The sequence below is a fragment of the Lampetra planeri genome, unplaced genomic scaffold, assembly GCF_965212315.1.
Source record: "Lampetra planeri unplaced genomic scaffold, kcLamPlan1.2.h2 scaffold_489, whole genome shotgun sequence".
NCBI classification, from domain to species: Eukaryota; Metazoa; Chordata; class Hyperoartia; order Petromyzontiformes; family Petromyzontidae; genus Lampetra; species Lampetra planeri.
In genome coordinates, this window is record NW_027615312.1 from 1 (window position 1) to 23005 (window position 23005).

Below are 23005 nucleotides of genomic sequence, written 5' to 3' on the forward strand. Positions count from 1 at the left end.
GTGTCAGTGTTGAGACTGTGTGTCAGTGTTGAGTCTGTGTGTCAGTGTTGAGACTGTGTGTCAGTGTTGAGACTGTGTGTCAGTGTTGAGTCTGTGTGTCAGTGTGTGTGTGTCAGTGTTGAGTCTGTGTGTCAGTGTTGAGACTGTGTGTCAGTGTTGAGGCTGTGTGTCAGTGTTGAGACTGTGTCAGTGTTGAGGCTGTGTGTCAGTGTTGAGACTGTGTGTCAGTGTTGAGACTGTGTGTCAGTGTTGAGTCTGTGTGTCAGTGTTGAGTCTGTGTGTCAGTGTTGAGTCTGTGTGTCAGTGTTGAGACTGTGTGTCAGTGTTGAGTCTGTGTGTCAGTGTTGAGACTGTGTGTCAGTGTTGAGTCTGTGTGTCAGTGTTGAGACTGTGTGTCAGTGTTGAGTCTGTGTGTCAGTGTGTGTGTGTCAGTGTTGAGACTGGGTGTCAGTGTTGAGACTGTGTGTCAGTGTTGAGACTGTGTGTCAGTGTTGAGACTGTGTGTCAGTGTTGAGTCTGTGTGTCAGTGTGTGTGTGTCAGTGTTGAGGCTGTGTGTCAGTGTTGAGACTGTGTGTCAGTGTTGAGACTGTGTGTCAGTGTTGAGTCTGTGTGTCAGTGTTGAGACTGTGTGTCAGTGTTGAGTCTGTGTGTCAGTGTTGAGACTGTGTGTCAGTGTTGAGTCTGTGTGTCAGTGTTGAGACTGTGTGTCAGTGTTGAGTCTGTGTGTCAGTGTTGAGACTGTGTGTCAGTGTTGAGACTGTGTGTCAGTGTTGAGACTGTGTGTCAGTGTTGAGACTGTGTGTCAGTGTTGAGTCTGTGTGTCAGTGTTGAGACTGTGTGTCAGTGTTGAGTCTGTGTGTCAGTGTTGAGACTGTGTGTCAGTGTTGAGTCTGTGTGTCAGTGTTGAGACTGTGTGTCAGTGTTGAGGCTGTGTGTCAGTGTTGAGTCTGTGTGTCAGTGTTGAGTCTGTGTATCAGTGTTGAGACTGTGTGTCAGTGTTGAGACTGTGTGTCAGTGTTGAGACTGTGTGTCAGTGTTGAGACTGTGTGTCAGTGTTGAGTCTGTGTGTCAGTGTTGAGACTGTGTGTCAGTGTTGAGACTGTGTGTCAGTGTTGAGACTGTGTGTCAGTGTTGAGACTGTGTGTCAGTGTTGAGACTGTGTGTCAGTGTTGAGACTGTGTGTCAGTGTTGAGTCTGTGTGTCAGTGTTGAGACTGTGTGTCAGTGTTGAGACTGTGTGTCAGTGTTGAGACTGTGTGTCAGTGTTGAGTCTGTGTGTCAGTGTGTGTGTGTCAGTGTTGAGACTGTGTGTCAGTGTTGAGTCTGTGTGTCAGTGTGTGTGTGTCAGTGTTGAGACTGTGTGTCAGTGTTGAGTCTGTGTGTCAGTGTGTGTGTGTCAGTGTTGAGACTGTGTGTCAGTGTTGAGTCTGTGTGTCAGTGTGTGTGTGTCAGTGTTGAGTCTGTGTGTCAGTGTTGAGTCTGTGTGTCAGTGTGTGTGTGTCAGTGTTGAGTCTGTGTGTCAGTGTTGAGTCTGTGTGTCAGTGTGTGTGTGTCAGTGTTGAGACTGTGTGTCAGTGTTGAGTCTGTGTGTCAGTGTGTGTGTGTCAGTGTTGAGTCTGTGTGTCAGTGTGTGTGTGTCAGTGTTGAGTCTGTGTGCCACCATCATCTCATGCCTTGCCTCTAACGCCACGAACCTCTGCGGGCCACCTGACCCCGTCTGACCCCCCCCTGACCCCCTCCCTCCCGTCCAGGAAACTCCCACCCCCCCCACCCCCTGCCCCCCACCCCCGACCCCTCGCCGCTCACGTGATCATGTCCTCGGGCTCCTTGTTGTGCATCTGCACGTTGGTGAGCGCCATGGCCCGCCCCACCTCCTTGTCGAGCTGCCTCAGCATGCTGTCCAGCGCACGCCGCATGTGCGGGTAGTAGAGAGCCATGCCTGGCGCACCACGTGGGTGGAGGGGGGGTGGGTGGGAGGGGTGGGGGGGTCAGTCACATTTGTGGTCTCATCGTACGTTGGCATAGATGCACACAGAGACCCGTAGACTTACACAGAGACCCATAGACTCACACAAATACCCATAGACTCACACAGAGACCCGTAGACTCACACAGAGAGCCATAGACTTACACAGAGACCCATAGACTCACACAGAGACCCGTATACTTACACAGAGACCCATAGACTCACACAGAGAGCCATAGACTTACACAGAGACCCATAGACTCACACAGAGAGCCATAGACTCACACAGAGACCCATAGACTCACACAGAGAGCCATAGACTTACACAGAGACCCATAGACTCACACAGAGAGCCATAGACTCACACAGAGAGCCATAGACTCACACAGAGACCCGTATACCCGCACAAACCCATACACTCACACAGACCCATAAATGCACACAGAGACCCGTAGACTCACACTCAGACCCACAGACTCACACAGAGACCCATAGACTCACACAGAGACCCGTAGACTCACACAGAGACCCGTAGACTCACACAGAGACCCATAGACTCACACAGAGACCCGTTGACTCACACAGAGACCCATAGACTCACACAGAGACCCGTATACCCGCACAAACCCATACACTCACACAGACCCATAAATGCACACAGAGACCCGTAGACTCACACTCAGACCCACAGACTCACACAGAGACCCATAGACTCACACAGAGACCCGTAGACTCACACAGAGACCCGTAGACTCACACAGAGACCCGTAGACTCACACAGAGACCCGTAGACTCACACAGAGACCCATAGACTCACACAGATACCCGTAGGCTCACGCAGAGACCCGTAGACTCATACAGAGACCCATAGACTCACACAGAGACCCATAGACTCACACAGAGACCCGTAGACTCACACAGAGACCCGTAGACTCACACAGAGACCCATAGACTCACACAGAGACCCGTAGACTCACACAGATACCCGTAGGCTCACGCAGAGACCCGTAGACTCACAAAAATACCCATAGACTCACACAGACCCATCGACTCACACCAAGACCCATAGACTCACACAGAGATCCGTAGACTCACACAAAGACCCGTAGACCCGCACAGAAACCCATCGACCCACACAAAGACCCGTAGACTCACACAAAGACCCGTAGACCCGCACAGAAACCCATCGACCCACACAAATACCCATAAACCCGCACAGAAACCCGTAGACTCACACAGAGACCCGTAGACTCACACAGAGACCCGTAGACCCGCACAGAAACCCATCGACCCACACAAATACCCATAAACCCGCACAGAGACCCGTAAACTCACACAAAGGCCCATAAACTCACACAGAAACCCATCGACCCACACAAATACCCATAAACCCGCACAGAGACCCCGTCCCAGCTCCGTTATTCGTACCGATGATCTTGGCCTCGTCGTCGGTGAGCGTTTTGCTCAGGAAGGTCTTCTTGACGCGCAGCGTGTTGCCCGATGGCAGCACCCCGACGGTGGTGGGCATGGGCGGCTCCCCGTCCTTCTGCTGCAGGTTGTCAGCGATGACCAGGAAGGCACGCAGCCCGATGTTCATCCGCTGGGTGGTCGGAGGGGCACAGGCGAGACCACAAGGCAGAGGTCGCAAACGGGTTTTGGTACCCGTACCCGGCCGCACCAGGGTCGCAAACGAGTACCCGTACCCTACCCGATAACCGGCTACCCGTACCCGGCCGGGTATCGGGTAGCCGATTGCGACCTCTGGGATGAAGCCATGTTGCAGGCGCGGGTGGGTTGATTCTAGGAACTTGAATTGTGAGAAGAGACAAGACGTTGGGAAATGAGTGACAAACGGTGACTCACCAGTGACTCACGGCCTACCCGTACCCGGCCGCACCAGGGTCACAAACGGGTAGCCGTACCCGACCGGGTACGGGTAGCCGGGTATCGGGTACCTGATTGCGACCTCTGCCACAAGGGGGGGCCAGGGTGACTTCGCTTAACCAGGGTGAGAGAACTCGGTCCCTCTTTGATAAAAATGTTTTTTAAAACTCAATTAGATTTATCTTTCGATTTAAAGCTTCTTTCGTGACTGCAGGAATTCATCTTCTTGGTTCTTTCGGTAAAGTCACGTAGAATGGAAATAATAAAATAAATAAAATAAACATAATAAAATAAAATTATTTTATTATGTTTTATTTAAAATAATACAAATAAAACATAATAAAAGAAAATGATTTTATTATGTTTTATTATTTTATTATTTCCATTCTACGTGACTTTACCGAAAGAACCAAGATAGATTTATCTTCTTGGTTCTTCCATTCGGTAAAGTCACGTAGAAGGGAAATAATAAAAATAAAACATAATAAAATACAACTCTCACGACGTTTCGGCCACAACGTAGGCACACCACCAAGCTTGGTGGTGTTCATTCAGACGCTGTCTTTCCGACAGACCTGTTCTTCACCTGAGGACGGTGCTTGCGTTGTGGCCGAAACGTCGTGAGAATTGCATTTTATTACGTTTTATTTTTATTATTGTATCATTTCCCTTCTACGTGACTTTACCGAAAGAACCAAGAAGATGAATCCCTGCAGTCACGAAAGAAGCTTTACATCGAAATTCATTTAGATTTTGCGCAGATTTTCAACACTCTGGGCGGTGACACCGCGTGTCTTTCGCCTTCCCGCGGAGGGTTTGCCGTGAGCGTCAAGGGCAGGCCTCTTCGCCACGGCTAGTCCGCTGACGGATGCAGACCAAAGCGACGACGTCTCGTGGCGTGCGCGCGCGCTCTCTCCGTTCCACGCTGCGAGTACCTCTGGGTTGATGCTGAAGGTCTTGGGTGACCGCCCCACACTGAGGAGGTCGAAAATGATCTCCTTCATGGCAAAGTCCAGGCGTTCCTGCACGACACGGCAAAAATAACAACGGCCGCTATTCGCCACGCCTGTGCCAGGCCATGTGCACCTTGAGGCCAGGTGAAGTGTCGAAGGCTCGCTGGCAAGAGGTCACAGACCCAGCAGGTGCCGTGGGTTGACCGGCTGAGGTGAGTGGCCGATGCACCAGCTTGTGCCCCCTACTGTGCCAACTTGCTGCGCTTTAGCCGCCCGGCGCTCCGCTCGTTGTTGTGAGCGTCGCTCCTCCGCCCTCCGTTGTTGTTGGAGGGCGACTGCCTCCAACTGCCCAGTAGCAGCGTCCTTCACGAGCCTCCTCCACAGAGGCCGATCTTGACACCGCTGGTACCAGTCATCGGCAAGTCCACTGGTACATATTCACCCAAGCCTCCGAGTTCGAATCCCGCTAACGGCCAACACCAGCGACGATTAATATGAACCTGTCCTGGGGCTCCCCTAGGTCGACTTAACCTCAAATGATTACCCGGTGTGTAAAAAAATTAACCCGTAAAAACAAAGTTTTTCACTATAAATCCTTTATATGTAAGATCACCTCTTGACATGCCCCGTATATTCCCGAGGGCACTAGCGTTGACCCGTTTTACCACTTTCAAGAACCTGGCGGCTTCAATTTAACCGCTCTATAAATAGTCTCCATTGTACAGCGTGGGGGCAGGGATTTCATGCCATGTGGTTAGTCAACACAGATGGCTGCCACCTATGAGTCAGATGATTGTCTGCCACCATTAAGCAATTGGTAATTAAATATTTAAAAAAATTCCCTAAACAGTGTAAAATTTTGGAAAAATGTTTTCACGAAAATCAATTGTCACGCACAACGAGTCTGTGTGCAAAATGTCAGCTCGATTGGATCACGGGAAGTGGGTTAAAAAACGACAGAAAGATTTGCACGGTCGTAAGCGCGCAAGCAAGCAAGCACGCAAGCACGCAAGCAAGTGAACTTAATATAAAGGATTTAAAAATCACCACGGGGGAGACAAAGGCCACCCGCTCCCTAGCGTGCCACGCCTGCCTTCATAGGGTGCTCTGCTCGCTAAACGAGCACTTGCCCTTACAGTCTGTCGAAGGCTGCGGAGTTTGGTGGTACATGTTGATCACGTTGTTTATTGTGAAAATTCGGTCACAGTTCCTATGATCACTGTTTCATTGCTTTTACGGCTTTATTTTGGTGATTTTCGAAAAGTTTTTTGGTGTGGCCATGTATGTTTGTTGTAGTACAGAGTTAGACTGATGGCCTTAATCTACGTTGTCTTGTGGTTGTTGTTGTTGTTGTTTGACTTGCATCCCACTGGGATTTTTGCACACAGCGTTGGTGTACGGTGCTTTTTCTGCAATATTTTGCTGTCTTTTCTTGGATTTTCTGTTTGCGCACAGTCACTTTAAGATGTTTTCTTGTTCATGTTTTTTTGTTTGTTGCGGTTGCACCCGATTCAAGAGCCGAATGGCTCACAGGGCTACACCTAATACATGAACTTTGATCTGCGGGATCTTTGTCTTTGTTTGCACGTGTGCGCCGCGGGTAGGCCTGGGGCACTCGGAGTGAGCGGCCCTCACCTGGGTGGATGAACTAGATAGAAGGGAGGGGGGGGGCTCTCACCTGGATGAGAGGCTTTCCTCACCTGGGCGGATGAACTAGATGGAAGGGGGGGGGGGGGCTCTCACCTGGATGAGAGGCTTTCCTCACCTGGGCGGATGAACTAGATGGAAGGGAGGGGGGGGCTCTCACCTGGATGAGAGGCTTTCCTCACCTGGGCGGATGAACTAGATGGAAGGGAGGGGGGGGGCTCTCACCTGGATGAGAGGCTTTCCTCACCTGGGCGGATGAACTAGATGGAAGGGAGGGGGGGGGCTCTCACCTGGATGAGAGGCTTTCCTCACCTGGGTGGATGAACTAGATGGAAGGGAGGGGGGGGGCTCTCACCTGGATGAGAGGCTTTCCTCACCTGGGCGGATGAACTAGATGGAAGGGAGGGGCTCTCACCTGGATGAGAGGCTTTCCTCACCTGGGCGGATGAACTGAATGGAAGGGGCGGGGAAGCTCTCACCTGGATGAGAGGCTTTCCTCACCTGGGCGGATGAACTGAATGGAAGGGGCGGGGAAGCTCTCACCTGGATGAGAGGCTTTCCTCACCTGGGCGGATGCACTGAATGGAAGGGGGTGGGAAGCTCTCACCTGGATGAGAGGCTTTTCTCACCTGGGCGATGAACTGAATGATCTTCACGAAGATGTTGAGGGGCGTGTCTCTCGGCACGACGCTCCGTGACCCCTTCGGGAAGAGGGCGCTGACGATGCTGCTCAGGCGGCTGCAAGGCGACAGGCGCAAAGACAAAGATCCCCCATGTAGCCTTCAACAGACTGGAGGGGCAAGTGCTGTTAGCGAGTAGCACCCTATGAAGGCCGGCACGGCGCACGAGGGGGTCAGTGGGTGGCCAGCACCACGCCCGGCCGCATTTGTCTCGCCAGGTGCGATGTTTACCCGTCGCACCAGGTAGTCATTCGAGGCTGAGTCGACCTAGGGGAGCCCCGGTTAAGATATTCACCGCTGACCGTGAGCGGGAATCGAATTCGGGTCGCCGGGTTCATTGTACAACATTCTTACCGCTGCACCACCGCTCCCCACATACATCTACATACACAATCATGACACTGATTCTAATTTGTAATGTGTGTGTGTGTTACCCTCTGTGTAACCCTTACTCTGTGTGACCCTTACTTTTGTGTGTGTCCTTTGCCTGTGTGTGTGTCCTACCTGTGTGTGTGTCCCATACCTGTGTGTGTAACCCTTACCTGTGTGTGTGTGTGTGTCCTACCTGTGTGTGTGTGTCCCTTACCTGTGTGTGTGTCCCATACCTCTGTGTGTGTGTCCCTTACCTGTGTGTGTGTGACCCTTACCTGTGTGTGTGTCCCATACCTGTGCGTGTCCCCTACCTGTGTGTGTGACATTTACCTGTGTGTGTGTGTCCCCTACCTGTGTGTGTGTGACCCTTACCTGTCTGTGTCCTACCTGTGTGTGTGTGTCCCATACCTGTGTGTGTGTGTAAAACCCTTACCTGTGTGTGTCCCCTACCTGTGTGTGTGTGTGTGTGTGACATTTACCTCTGTGTGTGTGTGACCCTTACCTGTGTGTGTGTCCCTTACCTGTGTGTGTGACATTTACCTGTGTGTGTGTGTCCCCTACCTGTGTGTGTGTGACCCTTACCTGTCTGTGTCCTACCTGTGTGTGTGTGTCCCATACCTGTGTGTGTGTGTAAAACCCTTACCTGTGTGTGTCCCCTACCTGTGTGTGTGTGTGTGTGTGACATTTACCTCTGTGTGTGTGTGACCCTTACCTGTGTGTGTGTCCCTTACCTGTGTGTGTGACATTTACCTGTGTGTGTGTGTCCCCTACCTGTGTGTGTGTGTGACCCTTACCTGTGTGTGTCCTACCTGTGTGTGTGTCCCATACCTGTATGTGTGACCCCCTTACCTGTGTGTGTGTGTGACCCCTACCTCTGCGTGGCAGTGTTGCTCTCGCACTTGATGCGGATCATGTAGACCCAGAGCAGTCGGTACAGAGACTCCAGCGCCACGCGGGACATCTTGGGGTCCTTGTTCTGCTCGCACGCAAAAAATCATCGACGTCGTCATCGTCGTCATGGTCAGCCTCGATCCATCCGCTGCTGGATTAAAGACCCCTCACCAAGCCCTTACGACAGGACGATCCATGTAGCACGAAACGCTCCCTTCTTGCTACACCGGGGAACCCGCTACAGATCTACGTGTGAGTCTATGGGTCTCCGTGTAAGTCTATGGGTCTCTGTGTGAGTCTATGGGTCTCTGTATGAGTCTATGGGTCTCCGTGTGAGTCTATGGGTCTCTGTGTGAGTCTATGGGTCTCCGTGTGAGTCTATGGGTCTCTGTGTGAGTCTATGGGTCTCCGTGTAAGTCTATGGGTCTCCGTGTAAGTCTATGGGTCTCTGTGTGAGTCTATGGGTCTCTGTGTGAGTCTATGGGTCTCCGTGTGAGTCTATGGGTCTCTGTGTGAGTCTATGGGTCTCTGTGTGAGTCTATGGGTCTCCGTGTAAGTCTATGGGTCTCTGTGTGAGTCTATGGGTCTCTGTGTGAGTCTATGGGTCTCCGTGTGAGTCAATGGGTCTCCGTGTGAGTCTATGGGTCTCTGTGTGAGGAGTCTATGGGTCTCTGTGTGAGTCTATGGGTCTCTGTGTGAGTCTATGGGTCTCTGTGTGAGTCTATGGGTCTCTGTGTGAGGAGTCTATGGGTCTCTGTGTGAGTCTATGGGTCTCTGTGTGAGTCGATGGGTCTCTGTGTGAGTCTACGGGTCTCTGTGTGAGGAGTCTATGGGTCTCTGTGTGAGTCTATGGGTCTCTGTGTGTGTCTATGGGTCTCCGTGTAAGTCTATGGGTCTCTGTGTGAGTCTACGGGTCTCTGTGTGAGGAGTCTATGGGTCTCTGTGTGAGTCTGTGGGTCTCTGTGGATCTCTGTGTGAGTATGTGGATCTCTGTGAGTCTATGGGTCTCTGTGGGTCTCTGTGTGAGTCTATGGGTCTCTGTGTGAGTCTATGGGTCTCTGTGTGAGTCTATGGGTCTCTGTGTGAGTCTATGGGTCTCTGTGTGAGTCTATGGGTCTCTGTGTGAGTCTATGGGTCTCCGTGTGAGTCTATGGGTCTCTGTCTGGCTGCCTCCCGGCGTGCCCCGCGCCGAGGCGTTACCTTGAGGTGCGACAGACAGCTGGCCAGGAAGATGTGCCAGTTGTTGAGAAAGAAGGCCTTCTGACTGACGCACAGGAGGCACGTGACCAGCGGAAAGAGAGCCTGCAACAGAAACACGCACGAGACAAAGATCGCCGGTTAGAAGCCGTACACACGGTGCTGTTGTTAGCAAGCGCCTATTGGACTATTTTTTATTTTACCAGAAGCGAACTGGCCATCACGAATGATAGCTCAAGCAAGTCAATTGTCACATTGATATTTATAGCAAGGCGCAGAGTCTAAATGCATGTTGATTCTAAATGTGGAGGGTAAAAACCTGCAGGACCCAGAGAAAAATTCACGCGACCACGGGGAGAGAAAGAGAGACACACAAACTTCAAATAAACAGCAGGTGTCAGGGTCGGAATTGAAACCATGACCTCCTGTAGACCAGGCGAGGTAGTTAACATCTCCTAGCCACAGTCATGATGATGAGAGAGAGAGACACGCAAACTCTAAATATACAGCAGCAGGCGCCAGGGTCAGAATCGAACCCACGACCTCCTGTAGACCAGGCGAGGTAGTTAACATCTCCTAGCCACAGTGATGATGATGAGAGAGAGAGACACGCAAACTCCAAATATACAGCAGGCGTCAGGGTCGAGATCGAACCCACGACCTCCTGTAGACCAGGCGAGGTAGTTAACATCTCAACACGGAGAGAGAGAGACACGCAAACTCCAAATATACAGCAGCAGGCGTCAGGGTCGGGATCGAACCCACGACCTCCCGCATACCGGGCGAGGTAGTTAACATCTCATCACCGCCGCAGCCCACAGACACACATCAACCAATCTTTTCAGATCAGTCGATTTCTCCCTTCCTTATCTTTGCCTCGTAACAATTTAAAAAAAAAAGACAAATATGATTATTATTATTATTTTATATATTTTTTTTTTAGTTTTAACTTTTTCTTTTTTACTTTTTTTAACTCTACCCCGACAACCCGGGAGACTCACCAGCGAGTGTTTCTTGCGCGAGGACATGTCGAACGTCGTCTGGTACAGCACGTCGACAAAGTTCTTCAGGCACGGCACGTTCACCTCGTTCTTCACGGCCTGCGAACGGTTACACACACACCCCCACCCACCGCCCCCCGGGGTCGATAAATCAATCGATAAAAGATGATTTCGCCCTCAATAAAGTGGGCATCTTTCGATTTCAAGCTTTCGTGACTGCAGGGATTCATCTTCTTGGTTCTTTCGGTAAAGTCACGTAGAAGGGAAATAATAAAATAATAAAACATAATAAAATACAATTCTCACGACGTTTCGGCCACAACGCAAGCAGCCATCCTCAGGTGAAGAACTTCCGACAGACCTGTTCTTCACCTGAGGACGGCTGCTTGCGTTGTGGCCGAAACGTCGTGAGAATTGTATTTTATTACGTTTTATTTTTATTATTTTATTATTTCCCTTCTAAGTGACTTTACCAAGAAGTTGCTTTAGTAGATAAAATAACTAAATAATGAGTAAAGAAACGGGTTTTCTTCATTCATTTTAGATCACGTGGCAAGGTAAGTCTGAACAGTGCGTCACAGAGGGACGGCTACCACTGAAACTAAACTATTTTTTATTTCACCAGGACCAGGTAAGGCCCACTGATATTTTTCAGAAGCGACTTGGCCACAAACGATAGCTCAACGAAGTGGCCGACTTATTGCGTAAGACATTTATTGCAGTCAAATACTCGAAACGCACATTGATTCGAAATATGGAGGGAAAAACCGGAAGACTCGGAGAACTATCCACACGACCATGGAGAAAAACACGAAACTCAAAATATACAGCAGGTGTCAGGGTCGGGATCGAACCCACGACCTCATGTATAACGGGCGAGGTAGTTAAAATCTCCTAGCCACCGTGGTGACAGAATAATGCCCCATCGCAGGTCGTGTGCCGAGTCACCGTGCGTCACACGGGGACGGCTGCCGCTGGGGGTGCCCCCTGGCTAGACAACACAGCAAACATCACCCCCCTACTGGCAGACTGATGCCCCGTCGCAGGCCACGCGGCGGGTGCCATACACCCCCTCTGCCGTGTCGTGCGGTTCTCGTGTCTCGTTGCGGTGAGCTGCAGCAGCACACTCACAGCGGCCACCGGCACCAGGATCTCGACGAAGATGCCGGCCAGGGCGTGCTTGATGTCCTTGTCTTTGACCTCCAGGAAATACTGAGCGCACTCCTGCATCGGCGCCGCACACACGCACGCACACAGGCACGTCGCACGCTTGCGCCGGGCTAGGTGCACTTTGGTTTTTACGCTTTAGCAGAACCTCGTGTGTTGAAGCGTGAAACCACAACATTTACAATTTGTAAATGTTGTGGTTTCACGCTACACTGCCGCTCCGCACGCATACGCGCGCGCGCACGCACACACACGCACACACGCACGCACGCACGCACACACACGCACACACACGCACGCACAAGCACGGACACACGCACACGCGCACACACACACGCACACACACACGCACACACACACACACACACGCACGCACACACGCACACACAAGCACACACGCACACGCGCACACGCGCACACACACACACACGCACACACACACGCACACACACGCACACACACACACACGTGCCTGCAGAAACTGGAATGAGGCCTCGAACTCCTCCACGGGGTACATCTTGACGCGGAAGAACTTGATGCCCATGATGAGGCTGATGATGCACTGCGACACCTGTGGGGTAGGCTCCTTTTGGCGCAGCTCTTTCAGCTCCGTCACGAACTTCTTGCGTACCGTGTGGAACCTGCGGGTGCAAGGTTGGGGGTGGGTGGGTGGGTTCGGTGGGGGGGTGGTGGGGGGATGGTGGGGGGGTGGAGCAACCGGGGGTTCACTTGCATCCCACTGGGATGTGTGCACACAGTGTTGGTGTACGGTGCTTTTTCTGCAATATTTTGCTGTCTTTTCTTGGATTTTCTGTTTGAACTCAGTCACATAGTCACTTTATGATGTTTTTTGTTCATGTTTTTGTTTTTTTGTTTGTTGCGGTTGCACCCGATTCAAGAGCCGAATGGCTCATAGGGCTAGACCTTTTTTTCGATTTAAAGCTTTCGTGACTGCAGGGATTCATCTTCTTGGTTCTTTCGGTAAAGTCACGTAAAATGGAAATATTAAAATAATAAAATAAAACATTTTAAAATCATTCTTTTATGTTTTCTTTTATTATTTTATTATTTCCATAATAAAATAAAGCATTATAAAATAAAATGTTTATTATGTTTTATTTTATTATTTTATTATTTCCATTCTACGTGACTTTACCGAAAGAACCAAGAAGAAGAGGGCGCTACACCTAATAATTGAAACTTGAAATGAAACTTGAAACTTGAAACCAGCAAACGCGAGTAGGAAACGGGCCAGACCGTTGATAAGATACAACTGGACAAGTACATTTTCTGACTGACGTGAACGTGACTTGGCCGCCGCTACCAAACCCAACACCGCGTCAACAAAACACGAGCAGAACCTCGTGAAAACGAGAGGAGGCGGTCTTGTGTCCGTTTAATTTTTTCGTCACTTCGATTCTCCGCAAGGACGGGCGACGCAAGTGATCATTTTGAGCGGCGCGTTTTTGAGTCGCACTTTCGCCATCGGACCGTTGACGCATATCTGGAAGAGGTTGGGGTGGGGGGGGTGGGGGGTTGGGGAGCACCTTGCGGATAAACATCTGGCGGAACGAGCAACACGAGTTGAAAACACGGCCCGAACGTTCATAAGATACACGTCACGGGGACACTTGCAATAACAATAATGATGATGATCTCAACTGATGTGCCACACAGAAGTTGCAAGTTCTCAAAGGGAGAGAACAACTCAGAGGCGCATGGAGCTGGAAGCTAAACTAAACTATTTTTTATTTTACCAGCTAAGGCCCACTGGCCACAAACGATAGCTCGACGAAGTGGCTCATCATCATCATCATCGCGTGGGGATTTGTAGCGGCGGGCAAATACTCTTAAACGCGTGACGTCGGTTCTAAATGTGGAGGGGAAAAACCGGAGGACCCGGAGAAAAATCCACGCGACCACGGGGAGAGAGACACGCAAACTCCAAATATACAGCAGCGGGCGTCATGGTCGGGTTGGAACCCACGACCTCCTGTATTACCAGTGCGAGGTAGTTACAGTGAGGGAAAAAAGTATTTGATCCCCTGCTGATTTTGTACGTTTGCCCACTGACAAAGAAATGATCAGTCTATAATTTTAACGGTAGGTTTATTTGAACAGTGAGAGACAGAACAACAACAACAAAATCCAGAAAAACGCATGTCAAAAATGTTATAAATTGATTTGCATTTTAATGAGGGAAATAAGTATTTGACCCCTCTGCAAAACATGACTTAGTACTTGGTGGCAAACCCCTTGTTGGCAATCACAGAGGTCAGACGATTCTTGTAGTTGGCCACCAGGTTTGCACACATCTCAGGAGGGATTTTGTCCCACTCCTCTTTGCAGATCTTCTCCAAGTCATTAAGGTTTCGAGGCTGACGTTTGGCAACTCGAACCTTCAGCTCCCTCCACAGATTTTCTATGAGATTAAGGTCTGGAGACTGGCTAGGCCACTCCAGGACCTTAATGTGCTTCTTCTTGAGCCACTCCTTTGTTGCCTTGGCCGTGTGTTTTGGGTCATTGTCATGCTGGAATGTAACATCTCGCCACGGAGAACCACAGACCAGCGGGAAGGCATCAGCCACGCGGCAAGCCGGCGCTACTAACAATGTGTCCAAGCACTGCGGGTCCTCTGTATATGAAGGTGTTTTCGGCCAATGAATGAGTTCGCACGTGGGAGGAAACCGAAGCACCAGGAGAAAACCCCCACGTGCGAGGGAACAACGCTCTATCCCACGCAGAAACGAAACATGCGGAGCCCAGAAAGAAATTAACTTTAAACTTGACAATGATGATGATGATGATGACGACAGGCGAATGGGGCGATGGTCACTCACTTGGACTGTGCCAGCACTCCGATGACAGAGACACGACAGAGACACGCAGAGATACACACAGAGAGACACGCAGAGAGACACAGACACACAGAGACACGCAGAGATACACGCACAGAGAGACACGCAGAGAGACACAGACACACACAGACAGAGACACACAGATACAATAACAACAACCACCATTCGCCACTAAGTAACCACTATCACCAACATCATCACCACTACCATCATCACCATGGTCACTCACTTAGACTGTGCCAGCACTCCGATGACCTCTGCATAAAGGTCAGCGATGATGTGCATGTTGCCGATGTTGGGACCCGAATACCTGGGAAGGAGAGAGACGCACACACACACGCCACCTGTGTGAGTGCAGGACAACACTGACCCACGGAGAATAGAACTTCGCACTGCCCCATTCATTGGCTACCACATTCTGATGAGCTCCCCCCCCCCCCTCCTCCCCCCCTCAACTTGCTTTTAAGGGATTACATCTTGAATCATTGCCTCACTTGATGCAGCTAATCCGGCTGTGACGGTCCCACCTGATAACGGAGACTTGTGTTGCCTCCGAAACGTCGTGATTTTTTATTTTATTTTTATTAATTTTGATGTTTTACCTACGTGACTTTACCGAAAAAACCTAAGAATATGAAGTGGGTGGGTTTGGATGGTGGGTGGGGCTTGGGTTGGTGCGTTTCCGAGATCCGGTGGCGAACGGCACACCCATCCACCCACCCTGTCCACGGGAAAGAGGTTCGAATACTCACCCTTCCCGGTATTTGAAGTGCTTGAAAGCCAAGTTGACAACTTCATGCACCATTGAGTCCGGCACGGGATGCACTGGAATCTGTAAAATCAAGACACCACGATGCCACCACCACCACCGCCATCGCCGCCATCGCCGCCACCACCTCATCGGTCAAAGCTCTCTCCCCACCGCCAGATCTTACAGCTGCAGCACAGGAGACACGCGCAATGAGCACCAAGATCTGCCTCTGACAAAGTCTCCCACCGTCTTGGTTCTTTCGGTAAAGTCATCACGTAGAAGGGAAATAATCAAATAATAAAAATGAAACGTAATAAAATACAATTCTCACGACGTTTCGGCCACAACGCAAGCAGCCGTCCTCAGGTGAAGAACAGGTCTGTCGGAAAGACAGCGTCTGAATGAATGAAAAATATTAAATAAATGGGTTCATTCAGACGCTGTTTTCCCGACAGACCTGTTCTTCACCTGAGGACGGCTGCTTGCGTTGTGGCCGAAACGTCGTGAGAATTATTTTATTATGTTTTATTTTTTTTATTTGATTATTTCCCTTCTACGTGACTTTACCGAAAGAACCAAGAAGATGAATCCCTGCAGTCACGGAAGAAGCTTTAAATCGAAAGTCTCCCACCGCCTGGCCTTGAGCTCACAGGGAGCTCCATAATCGTACAGCAGCCCACAGACCTCCGCACAGAAGCTGCGAAGGTTATACCAGAGACACATAGGCTCGCGCCGAGTGGCACACACTCACACGGAGAGCCACAGACTCACGCGGAGACCCGTAGACTCACACAGCGACCCCACGGACTCATACACAGAGCCACAGACTTACACAGAGACACATAGGCTCGCGCCAAGAGGCACGTAAACATCGCCAACGGGAGAACAACGCGCTGTGTCGCGCCACCCCGAGCCACAACGGCCGGCCTGGGTGGTGTCGCCACCCGAGTTCCCAACTCTCCATCGAGCTCCGCCGAGCTGCTCCATGGAGCTCCACCACTGAGCTCCATCAAGCTCCACCACTGAGCTCCATCAAGCTCCACCACTGAGCTCCACCAAGCTCCACCACTGAGCTCCACCACGGAGCTCCACCAAGCTCCACCACTGAGCTCCACCAAGATCCACCACTGAGCTCCACCACTGAGCTCCATCAAGCTCCACCACTGAGCTCCACCACTGAGCTCCACAAAGCTCCACCGAGCTATCCCAAGCTCCACAACCGAGTTTCCCCAAGCTCCACCGAGCTGCTCCACCACTGAGCTCCACCACTGAGCTATCCCAAGCTCCACCACGGAGCTCCACCACCGAGCTCCACCACTGAGCTCCACCACTGAGCTCCTCCACGGAGCTCCACCGATGCCCCTTGGAGCTCCCGCGCGCCGAGCGTCTCACCTGCTTGAGGACCTCGATGAGAGCCAGGCAGAAGATGAAGTCGATGGCCAGGTCCCTCCGCTCGAAGAGGAAGTCTCTGTCCCGGTGCTGCTCGTCCCTGAACACCAAAAATACAAAACGCCAACGGCGGAGATGAGACCGGGGGGGAGAGGGGGGGTGGTGAAAATGGGGCGGGGGGCACCCACCCCCTCGTGTGCCATGCCTGCCTGCACAGTTGCTGAAAGGGCACTTGCCCCATCAGTCCGTTAAGGCTACACACGGGTGGACCCCAGGGGGTCACAGGACAGACCACCGGGTGTTATGGGTAGACTGACTGAGATGACTTTCAGATGCACCAACTTTCGCACACTAAGACAAAGATCGTGCGTGTGGCCACCCGTACGTGTGTGTGTGTGTGCGTGTGCATGCGCGTGTCCGTCCGTGTGTGTGTGCATGCGCGTGTCCGTCCGTGTGTGTGTGCATGCGCGTGTCCGTCCGTGTGTGTGTGCGTGTGCATGCGCATGTCCGTCCGTGTGTGTGTGCATGCACGTGTGCGTCCGTGTGTGTGTGTGTGCGTGTGTCCATCCGTGTCTGTGCGTGCGTGTGGCCACCCGTACGTGTGTGTGTGTGCGTGTGCATGCGCGTGTCCGTCCGTGTGTGTGTGCGTGTGCATGCGTGTGTCCGTCCGTGTGTGTGTGCGTGTGTCCATCCGTGTCTGTGCGTGCGTGGCCACCCGTACGTGTGTGTGTGTGCATGCGTGCATGCGTGCGTGCGTCCGTGTGTGCATGCGTGCGTGCGTGTGGCCACCCGTACGTGTGTGTGTGTGCATGCGTGCGTGCGTCCGTGCATGCGTGCGTGCGTGCGTGCGTGTGGCCACCCGTACGTGTGTGTGTGCGCGTGTGCATGCGCGTGTCCGTCCGTGTGTGCGTGCGTGTGTCCGTGCGTGCGTGCGCTCGTCCCCACCCTTTGGACTTGGTGCTGGAGCGTGGGCGGTACTCGTGAGACTCGTCGTCCACGCCGTTCTGCCGCTTGAACCAGTCGATGAGCGTGCGCAGCAGGGAGGGCAGGCAGTACTCAGCGACGGCGCTCATGGCGCTCAGCAGCTGAGAGCAAGAGACAAAGAGGGATCCCCCGCCCCGTGAAGCCTTAGCAGGCTCATGGTGGCACGCTTGGCTACGTACGGAGCTACAACAAAGACGTAGACAATGATTCCCCCGTGAAGCCTTAGCAGGCTCATGGTGGCACGGCAGAGGTCGCAACCGGGTACCCGATACCCGCACCCTACCCGATACCCGGCTACCCATACCCGATACCCGTACCCTACCCTATACCCGTACCCTACCCGATACCCACCCTACCCTATACCCGTACCCTACCCGATACCCGTACCCTACCCGATACCCGTACCCTACCCGATACCCGTACCCTACCCGATACCCGTACCCATATCCGATACCCGTACCCTACCCGATACCCGTACCCTACCCGATACCCGTACCCTACCCGATACCCGTACCCATACCCTATACCCGTACCCTACCCGATACCCGTACCCTACCCTATACCCGTACCCTACCCGATACCCGTACCCTACCCTATACCCGTACCCTACCCGATACCCGTACCCTACCCGATACCCGTACCCTACCCGATACCCTACCCTATACCCGTACCCTACCCGATACCCGTACCCTACCCGATACCCGTACCCTACCCGATACCCGTAACCTACCCTATACCCGTACCCGATACCCGTACCCTACCCGATACCCGTACCCGATACCCGTACCCGTACCCGATACCCGTACCCTACCCGAAACCCGGCTATCCGTACCCAATACCCGTACCCTACCCGATACCCGTACCCTACCCGATACCCGTACCCTACCCGATACCCGTACCCTACCCGATACCCGGCTATCCGTACCCGGCCGGGTACCCGTTTGCGACCCTGGTGCGGCCGGGTACGGGTACGGGTAGGGAAACAAAACCCGTTTGCGACCTCTGTGGCACGGCTGGCTCCGTACGGTGCTAAACAAGTTCAACATCGCTACAACAAAGACTCATCTTCTCGGTTCTTTTGGTAAAGTCACGTAGAATGGAAATAATAAAATAGACCTGGTCTTCACCTGAGGACGGCTGCTTGCGTTGTGGCCGAAACGTCGTGAGAATTATTTTATTATGTTATATTTTTATTATTTTATTATTTCCATTCTACGTGACTTTACCGAAAGAACCAAGAAGATGAATCCCCGCAGTCACGAAAGAAGCTTTAAATCGAAAAATACAACAAAGACGTAGACAATGATTCCCCCGTGTAGCCTGTAACAGACTGTTGGGGCAAGCCAAGCAGCACCTACGAAGGCCGGCACGGCACACGAGGGGGTGGGGGTGGCCAACACCACACCCGGCCGCCTTTATCTCCCCGGTGGCGATGTTCACACACCGCACCGGGTACTCGTTTGAGGCCGAGTCGACCTAGGGGAGACCCAGAACCGATTCAGATAATCGTCACTTTATTAATGCTAACCCTACTCCCTCCCTTTGATGCTGCTAATCCTGCATAATGCACGGGCATAACATGACTTTGAAACCCCCCGCACCACCTCCTACGCATTCCACAAGTAGTGACTAATCCCATATCTGTATTTCCCATAAATATGCTAAATTCCTCTTGATACGCAAATTATTTTGTCAAGGCGCTCTTCCCCCTCCAACCCAGCAGCTTAAATATACGCTCCAAGCCTGGAGGTGTTTCATTCAGACGCTGTCTTTCCGACAGACCTGTTCTTCACCTGAGGACGGCTGCTTGCGTTGTGGCCGAAACGTCGTGAGAATTGTATTTTATTGTTTTATTTTTATTATTTTATTATTTCCCTTCTACGTGACTTTACCGAAAGAACCAAGAAGATGAATCCCTGCAGTCACGAAAGCTTTAAATCGAAATGTTATTATGTTTTATATTTATTATTTTATTATGTTTTCTTTTTATTGTTTTATTATTTCCCTTCTACGTGACTTTACCGAAAGAACCAAGAAGATGATCGTCACTGTTGGTGGCCTTGAGCGGGAATCGAACTCGGGTCGCCGGGTTCGTAACACGGCGCGCTGACGGCTGCACCACCGCTCCCCCACAACAATAACGGGACACAAAGACAAAGATCCCCATGCCGCCTTAACGGACTGCTGGGGCAAGTGCTGTTAGCGAGCAGCACCTATGAAGGCCGGAAAAGCACCCTGGCACACACACAGACACGAACACACAGACACACGCAACACGCATGGACGAAGAGAACTAGGAGGCAACCCAATGTGTAGCCTTTGATCCTGCTGCTGCCCATGCTGATGATGACGCTGCTGATGATGACGCTGCTGATGATGATGGCGGTGCTGCCCATGCTGATGACAGCACTGCTGGTGATGGCGACGCTGCTGGTGATGGCGGTGCTGATGATGATGACGCTGCTGATGACGCTGCTGATGATGATGACACTGATGATGATGACGCTGCTGATGACGACACTGCTGATGATGATGACGCTGCTGATGATGACGCTGATGATGATGACGCTGATGATGCTGATGGTGATGCTGCTGCTGATGATGACGCTGCTGATGACGACGCTGCTGATGATGATGACACTGCTGATGATGACGCTGCTGATGATGATGACACTGATGATGATGCTGATGATGATGGCGCTGCTGATGATGCTGCTGATGATGACGCTGTTGGTGATGGCGGTGCTGATGATGACGACACTGCTGATGACGCTGCTGATGATGGCGGTGCTGGTGATGATGGCGCTGCTGATGATGATGACACTGCTGATGACGCTGCTGATGATGATGCTGCTGGTGATGACGGTGCTGCTGATGATGCTGCTGATGATGACGCTGCTGGTGATGACGGCGCTGCTGATGACGCTGCTGGTGATGACGCTGTTGGTGATGGCGGTGCTGATGATGATGATGCTGCTGATGACGACGCTGCTGATGATGACGGTGCTGGTGATGGCGGTGCTGGTGATGGCGGCGCTGCTGATGATGCTGCTGATGATGACGACACTGCTGATGATGACACTGCTGATGACGACGCTACTGATGACGATGACGCTGCTGCTGATGATGAAGCTGCTGATAATGCTGCCGTTGCTGATGCCGATGAAACCAATGCCGATGACACCGATGCTGCTGACGATGATGACGATGATGACGATGACGACGCCGCCAAAGCTGCGTGAAGATGACGGACACCAACCTGATCGAACTGTAGGTCTTCTCCTCTCTGCAGCGACTTTGACAGCAGCCTCTCCTGCACGCGGAAAACAGACAGCGGGGTAAGGCACAACCACGTTGCCACATTACAGATCATACCCTGCCCCGCACGCTTTGATCCAACGCATGTCTCAGCTCCTAGCGGTTTACACATCGAGTGAAATTTTACCGGAACACGGGGGGGGGGGTGATGTTTCGGCCAAAGAGTGGTTAGCGAGGTATGGTGCGAAAGAGGTTCAACGTGCATACGTACACAGAGACACACAGACACCCACAGAGACCCACGGAGACCTACAAATTAGGATGGTTGGCTACGTACATACATAGTCTCCCGCGAAGACCCATAGACTCACACAGAGACCCATAGACTCACAGAGAGACCCATAGACTCACAAAGAGACCCATAGACTCACACAGAGACCTATAGACTCACACAGAAACCCACAGACTCACACAGAAACCCATAGACTCCCACAGAGACCCATAGACTCCCACAGAGACCCACAGACTCACACAGAAACCCATAGACTCACACAGAGACCTATAAACTCACACAGAAACCCACAGACTCACACAGAAACCCATAGACTCCCACAGAGACCCACAAACTCACACAGAGACCCATAGACTCACAGAGAGACCCATAGACTCACAAAGAGACCCATAGACTCACAAAGAGACGCATAGACTCACACAGAAACCCATAGACTCACACATAGACCCATAGACTCACAGAAACCCACAGACTCACACAGAAACCCACAGACTCACACAGAAACCCACAGACTCACACAGAAACCCACAGCCTCACACAGAAACTCATAGACTCACACAGAAACCCACAGACTCGCACAGAGACCCACAGACTCAGAGACGCACAGTTTGTTTTCCCCCCCGCACCTTCTATTAGCACGGTTGTCTAGGTATGGTGCGAAAGAAGTTCAACACACGTACTGACCATTGTACTCGGCCATATGACGCTGATCACAGTCAGAGCGATACAAAGATAGAGAAATATCGATCTCAAGATATCCATCTCGAGAGAAATATCTCATAGGCGCTGACATGGAGATAGTTCGAGGGAGATTGATCTCATTAGGCGGTGGCACGGAAATAGCTGAAGGGATACAAAGACTCATCTTCTTGGTTCTTTCGATAAAGTCACGTAGAAGGGAAGTAATAAAATAATAAAAATAAAACATAATAAAATAATTCATTAATAAGGGAAATAATCAAATAATAAAAATAAACATAATAAAATAATTCTCACGACGTTTCGGCCACAACGCAAGCAGCCGTCCTCAGGTGAAGAACAGGTCTGTCGGAAAGACAGCGTCAGAATGAACCCATTTATTTAATATTTTTCATTTATTCAGACGCTGTCTTCTCAACATACCTGATCTTCACCTGAGGACGGCTGCTTGCGTTGTGGCCGAAACGTCGTGAGAATTATTTTATTATGTTAAAATTTTATTATTTTATTATTTCCCTTCTAAATAATTATTTTATTATGTTTTATTATTATTATTTTATTATTTCCCTTCTACGTGACTTTACCGAAAGAACCAAGAAGATGAATCCCCGCAGTCACGAAAGAAGCTTTAAATCGAAAGGATACAAAGGCTGTCGCACTCGCCATAGGCGAGGCAATGATGACGCTGATCGTGGCCAGATTGATACATCTAACTCAGTGCAGGTCCTCATAAAGCTGTGTAACAAAACACGTTTTTGTTTTGTTCCTGGGTAGTAAGTGTTATTTCCTAATTGCTTATGCCTCAAAAGTACAGAAAGTGTCCATTATTATAACCCACAAACGTTGAATTTCGATTTAAAGCTTTCGTGACTGCAGGGATTCATCTTCTTGGTTCTTTCGGTAAAGTCACGTAGAAGGAAAATAATAAAATAATAAAAATAAAACATTATAAAATAATTCTCACTAAACCACAAACGTTGCTTTTCTGACCAGGACAGTGATATGTTGAAATGTTC

General features: G+C 51.1%; 1 protein-coding gene across 1 annotated transcript in view; it reads right to left on the bottom strand.

Annotated features, from left to right (window-relative positions):
* Positions 1–1806: 1806 nt before the first annotated feature.
* The window catches only part of LOC144741274 (protein furry homolog-like), a gene marked incomplete at its 3' end in the record, with an annotated part of 31450 nt that continues 10251 nt past the window's right edge, over positions 1807–23005 (bottom strand). The window contains exons 3-16 of the mRNA XM_078623863.1: positions 21000–21053; positions 17702–17841; positions 16760–16856; positions 15369–15448; positions 14846–14926; positions 12231–12399; positions 11723–11815; positions 10592–10690; positions 9594–9695; positions 8375–8478; positions 7080–7188; positions 4786–4872; positions 3395–3566; positions 1807–1939 (exon numbers count right to left, since the gene is read on the bottom strand). Of these exons, the coding sequence (XP_078479989.1) occupies positions 1807–1939; positions 3395–3566; positions 4786–4872; positions 7080–7188; positions 8375–8478; positions 9594–9695; positions 10592–10690; positions 11723–11815; positions 12231–12399; positions 14846–14926; positions 15369–15448; positions 16760–16856; positions 17702–17841; positions 21000–21053 (1520 nt within the window). The remainder of the gene's footprint in view (positions 1940–3394; positions 3567–4785; positions 4873–7079; positions 7189–8374; positions 8479–9593; positions 9696–10591; positions 10691–11722; positions 11816–12230; positions 12400–14845; positions 14927–15368; positions 15449–16759; positions 16857–17701; positions 17842–20999; positions 21054–23005) is intronic.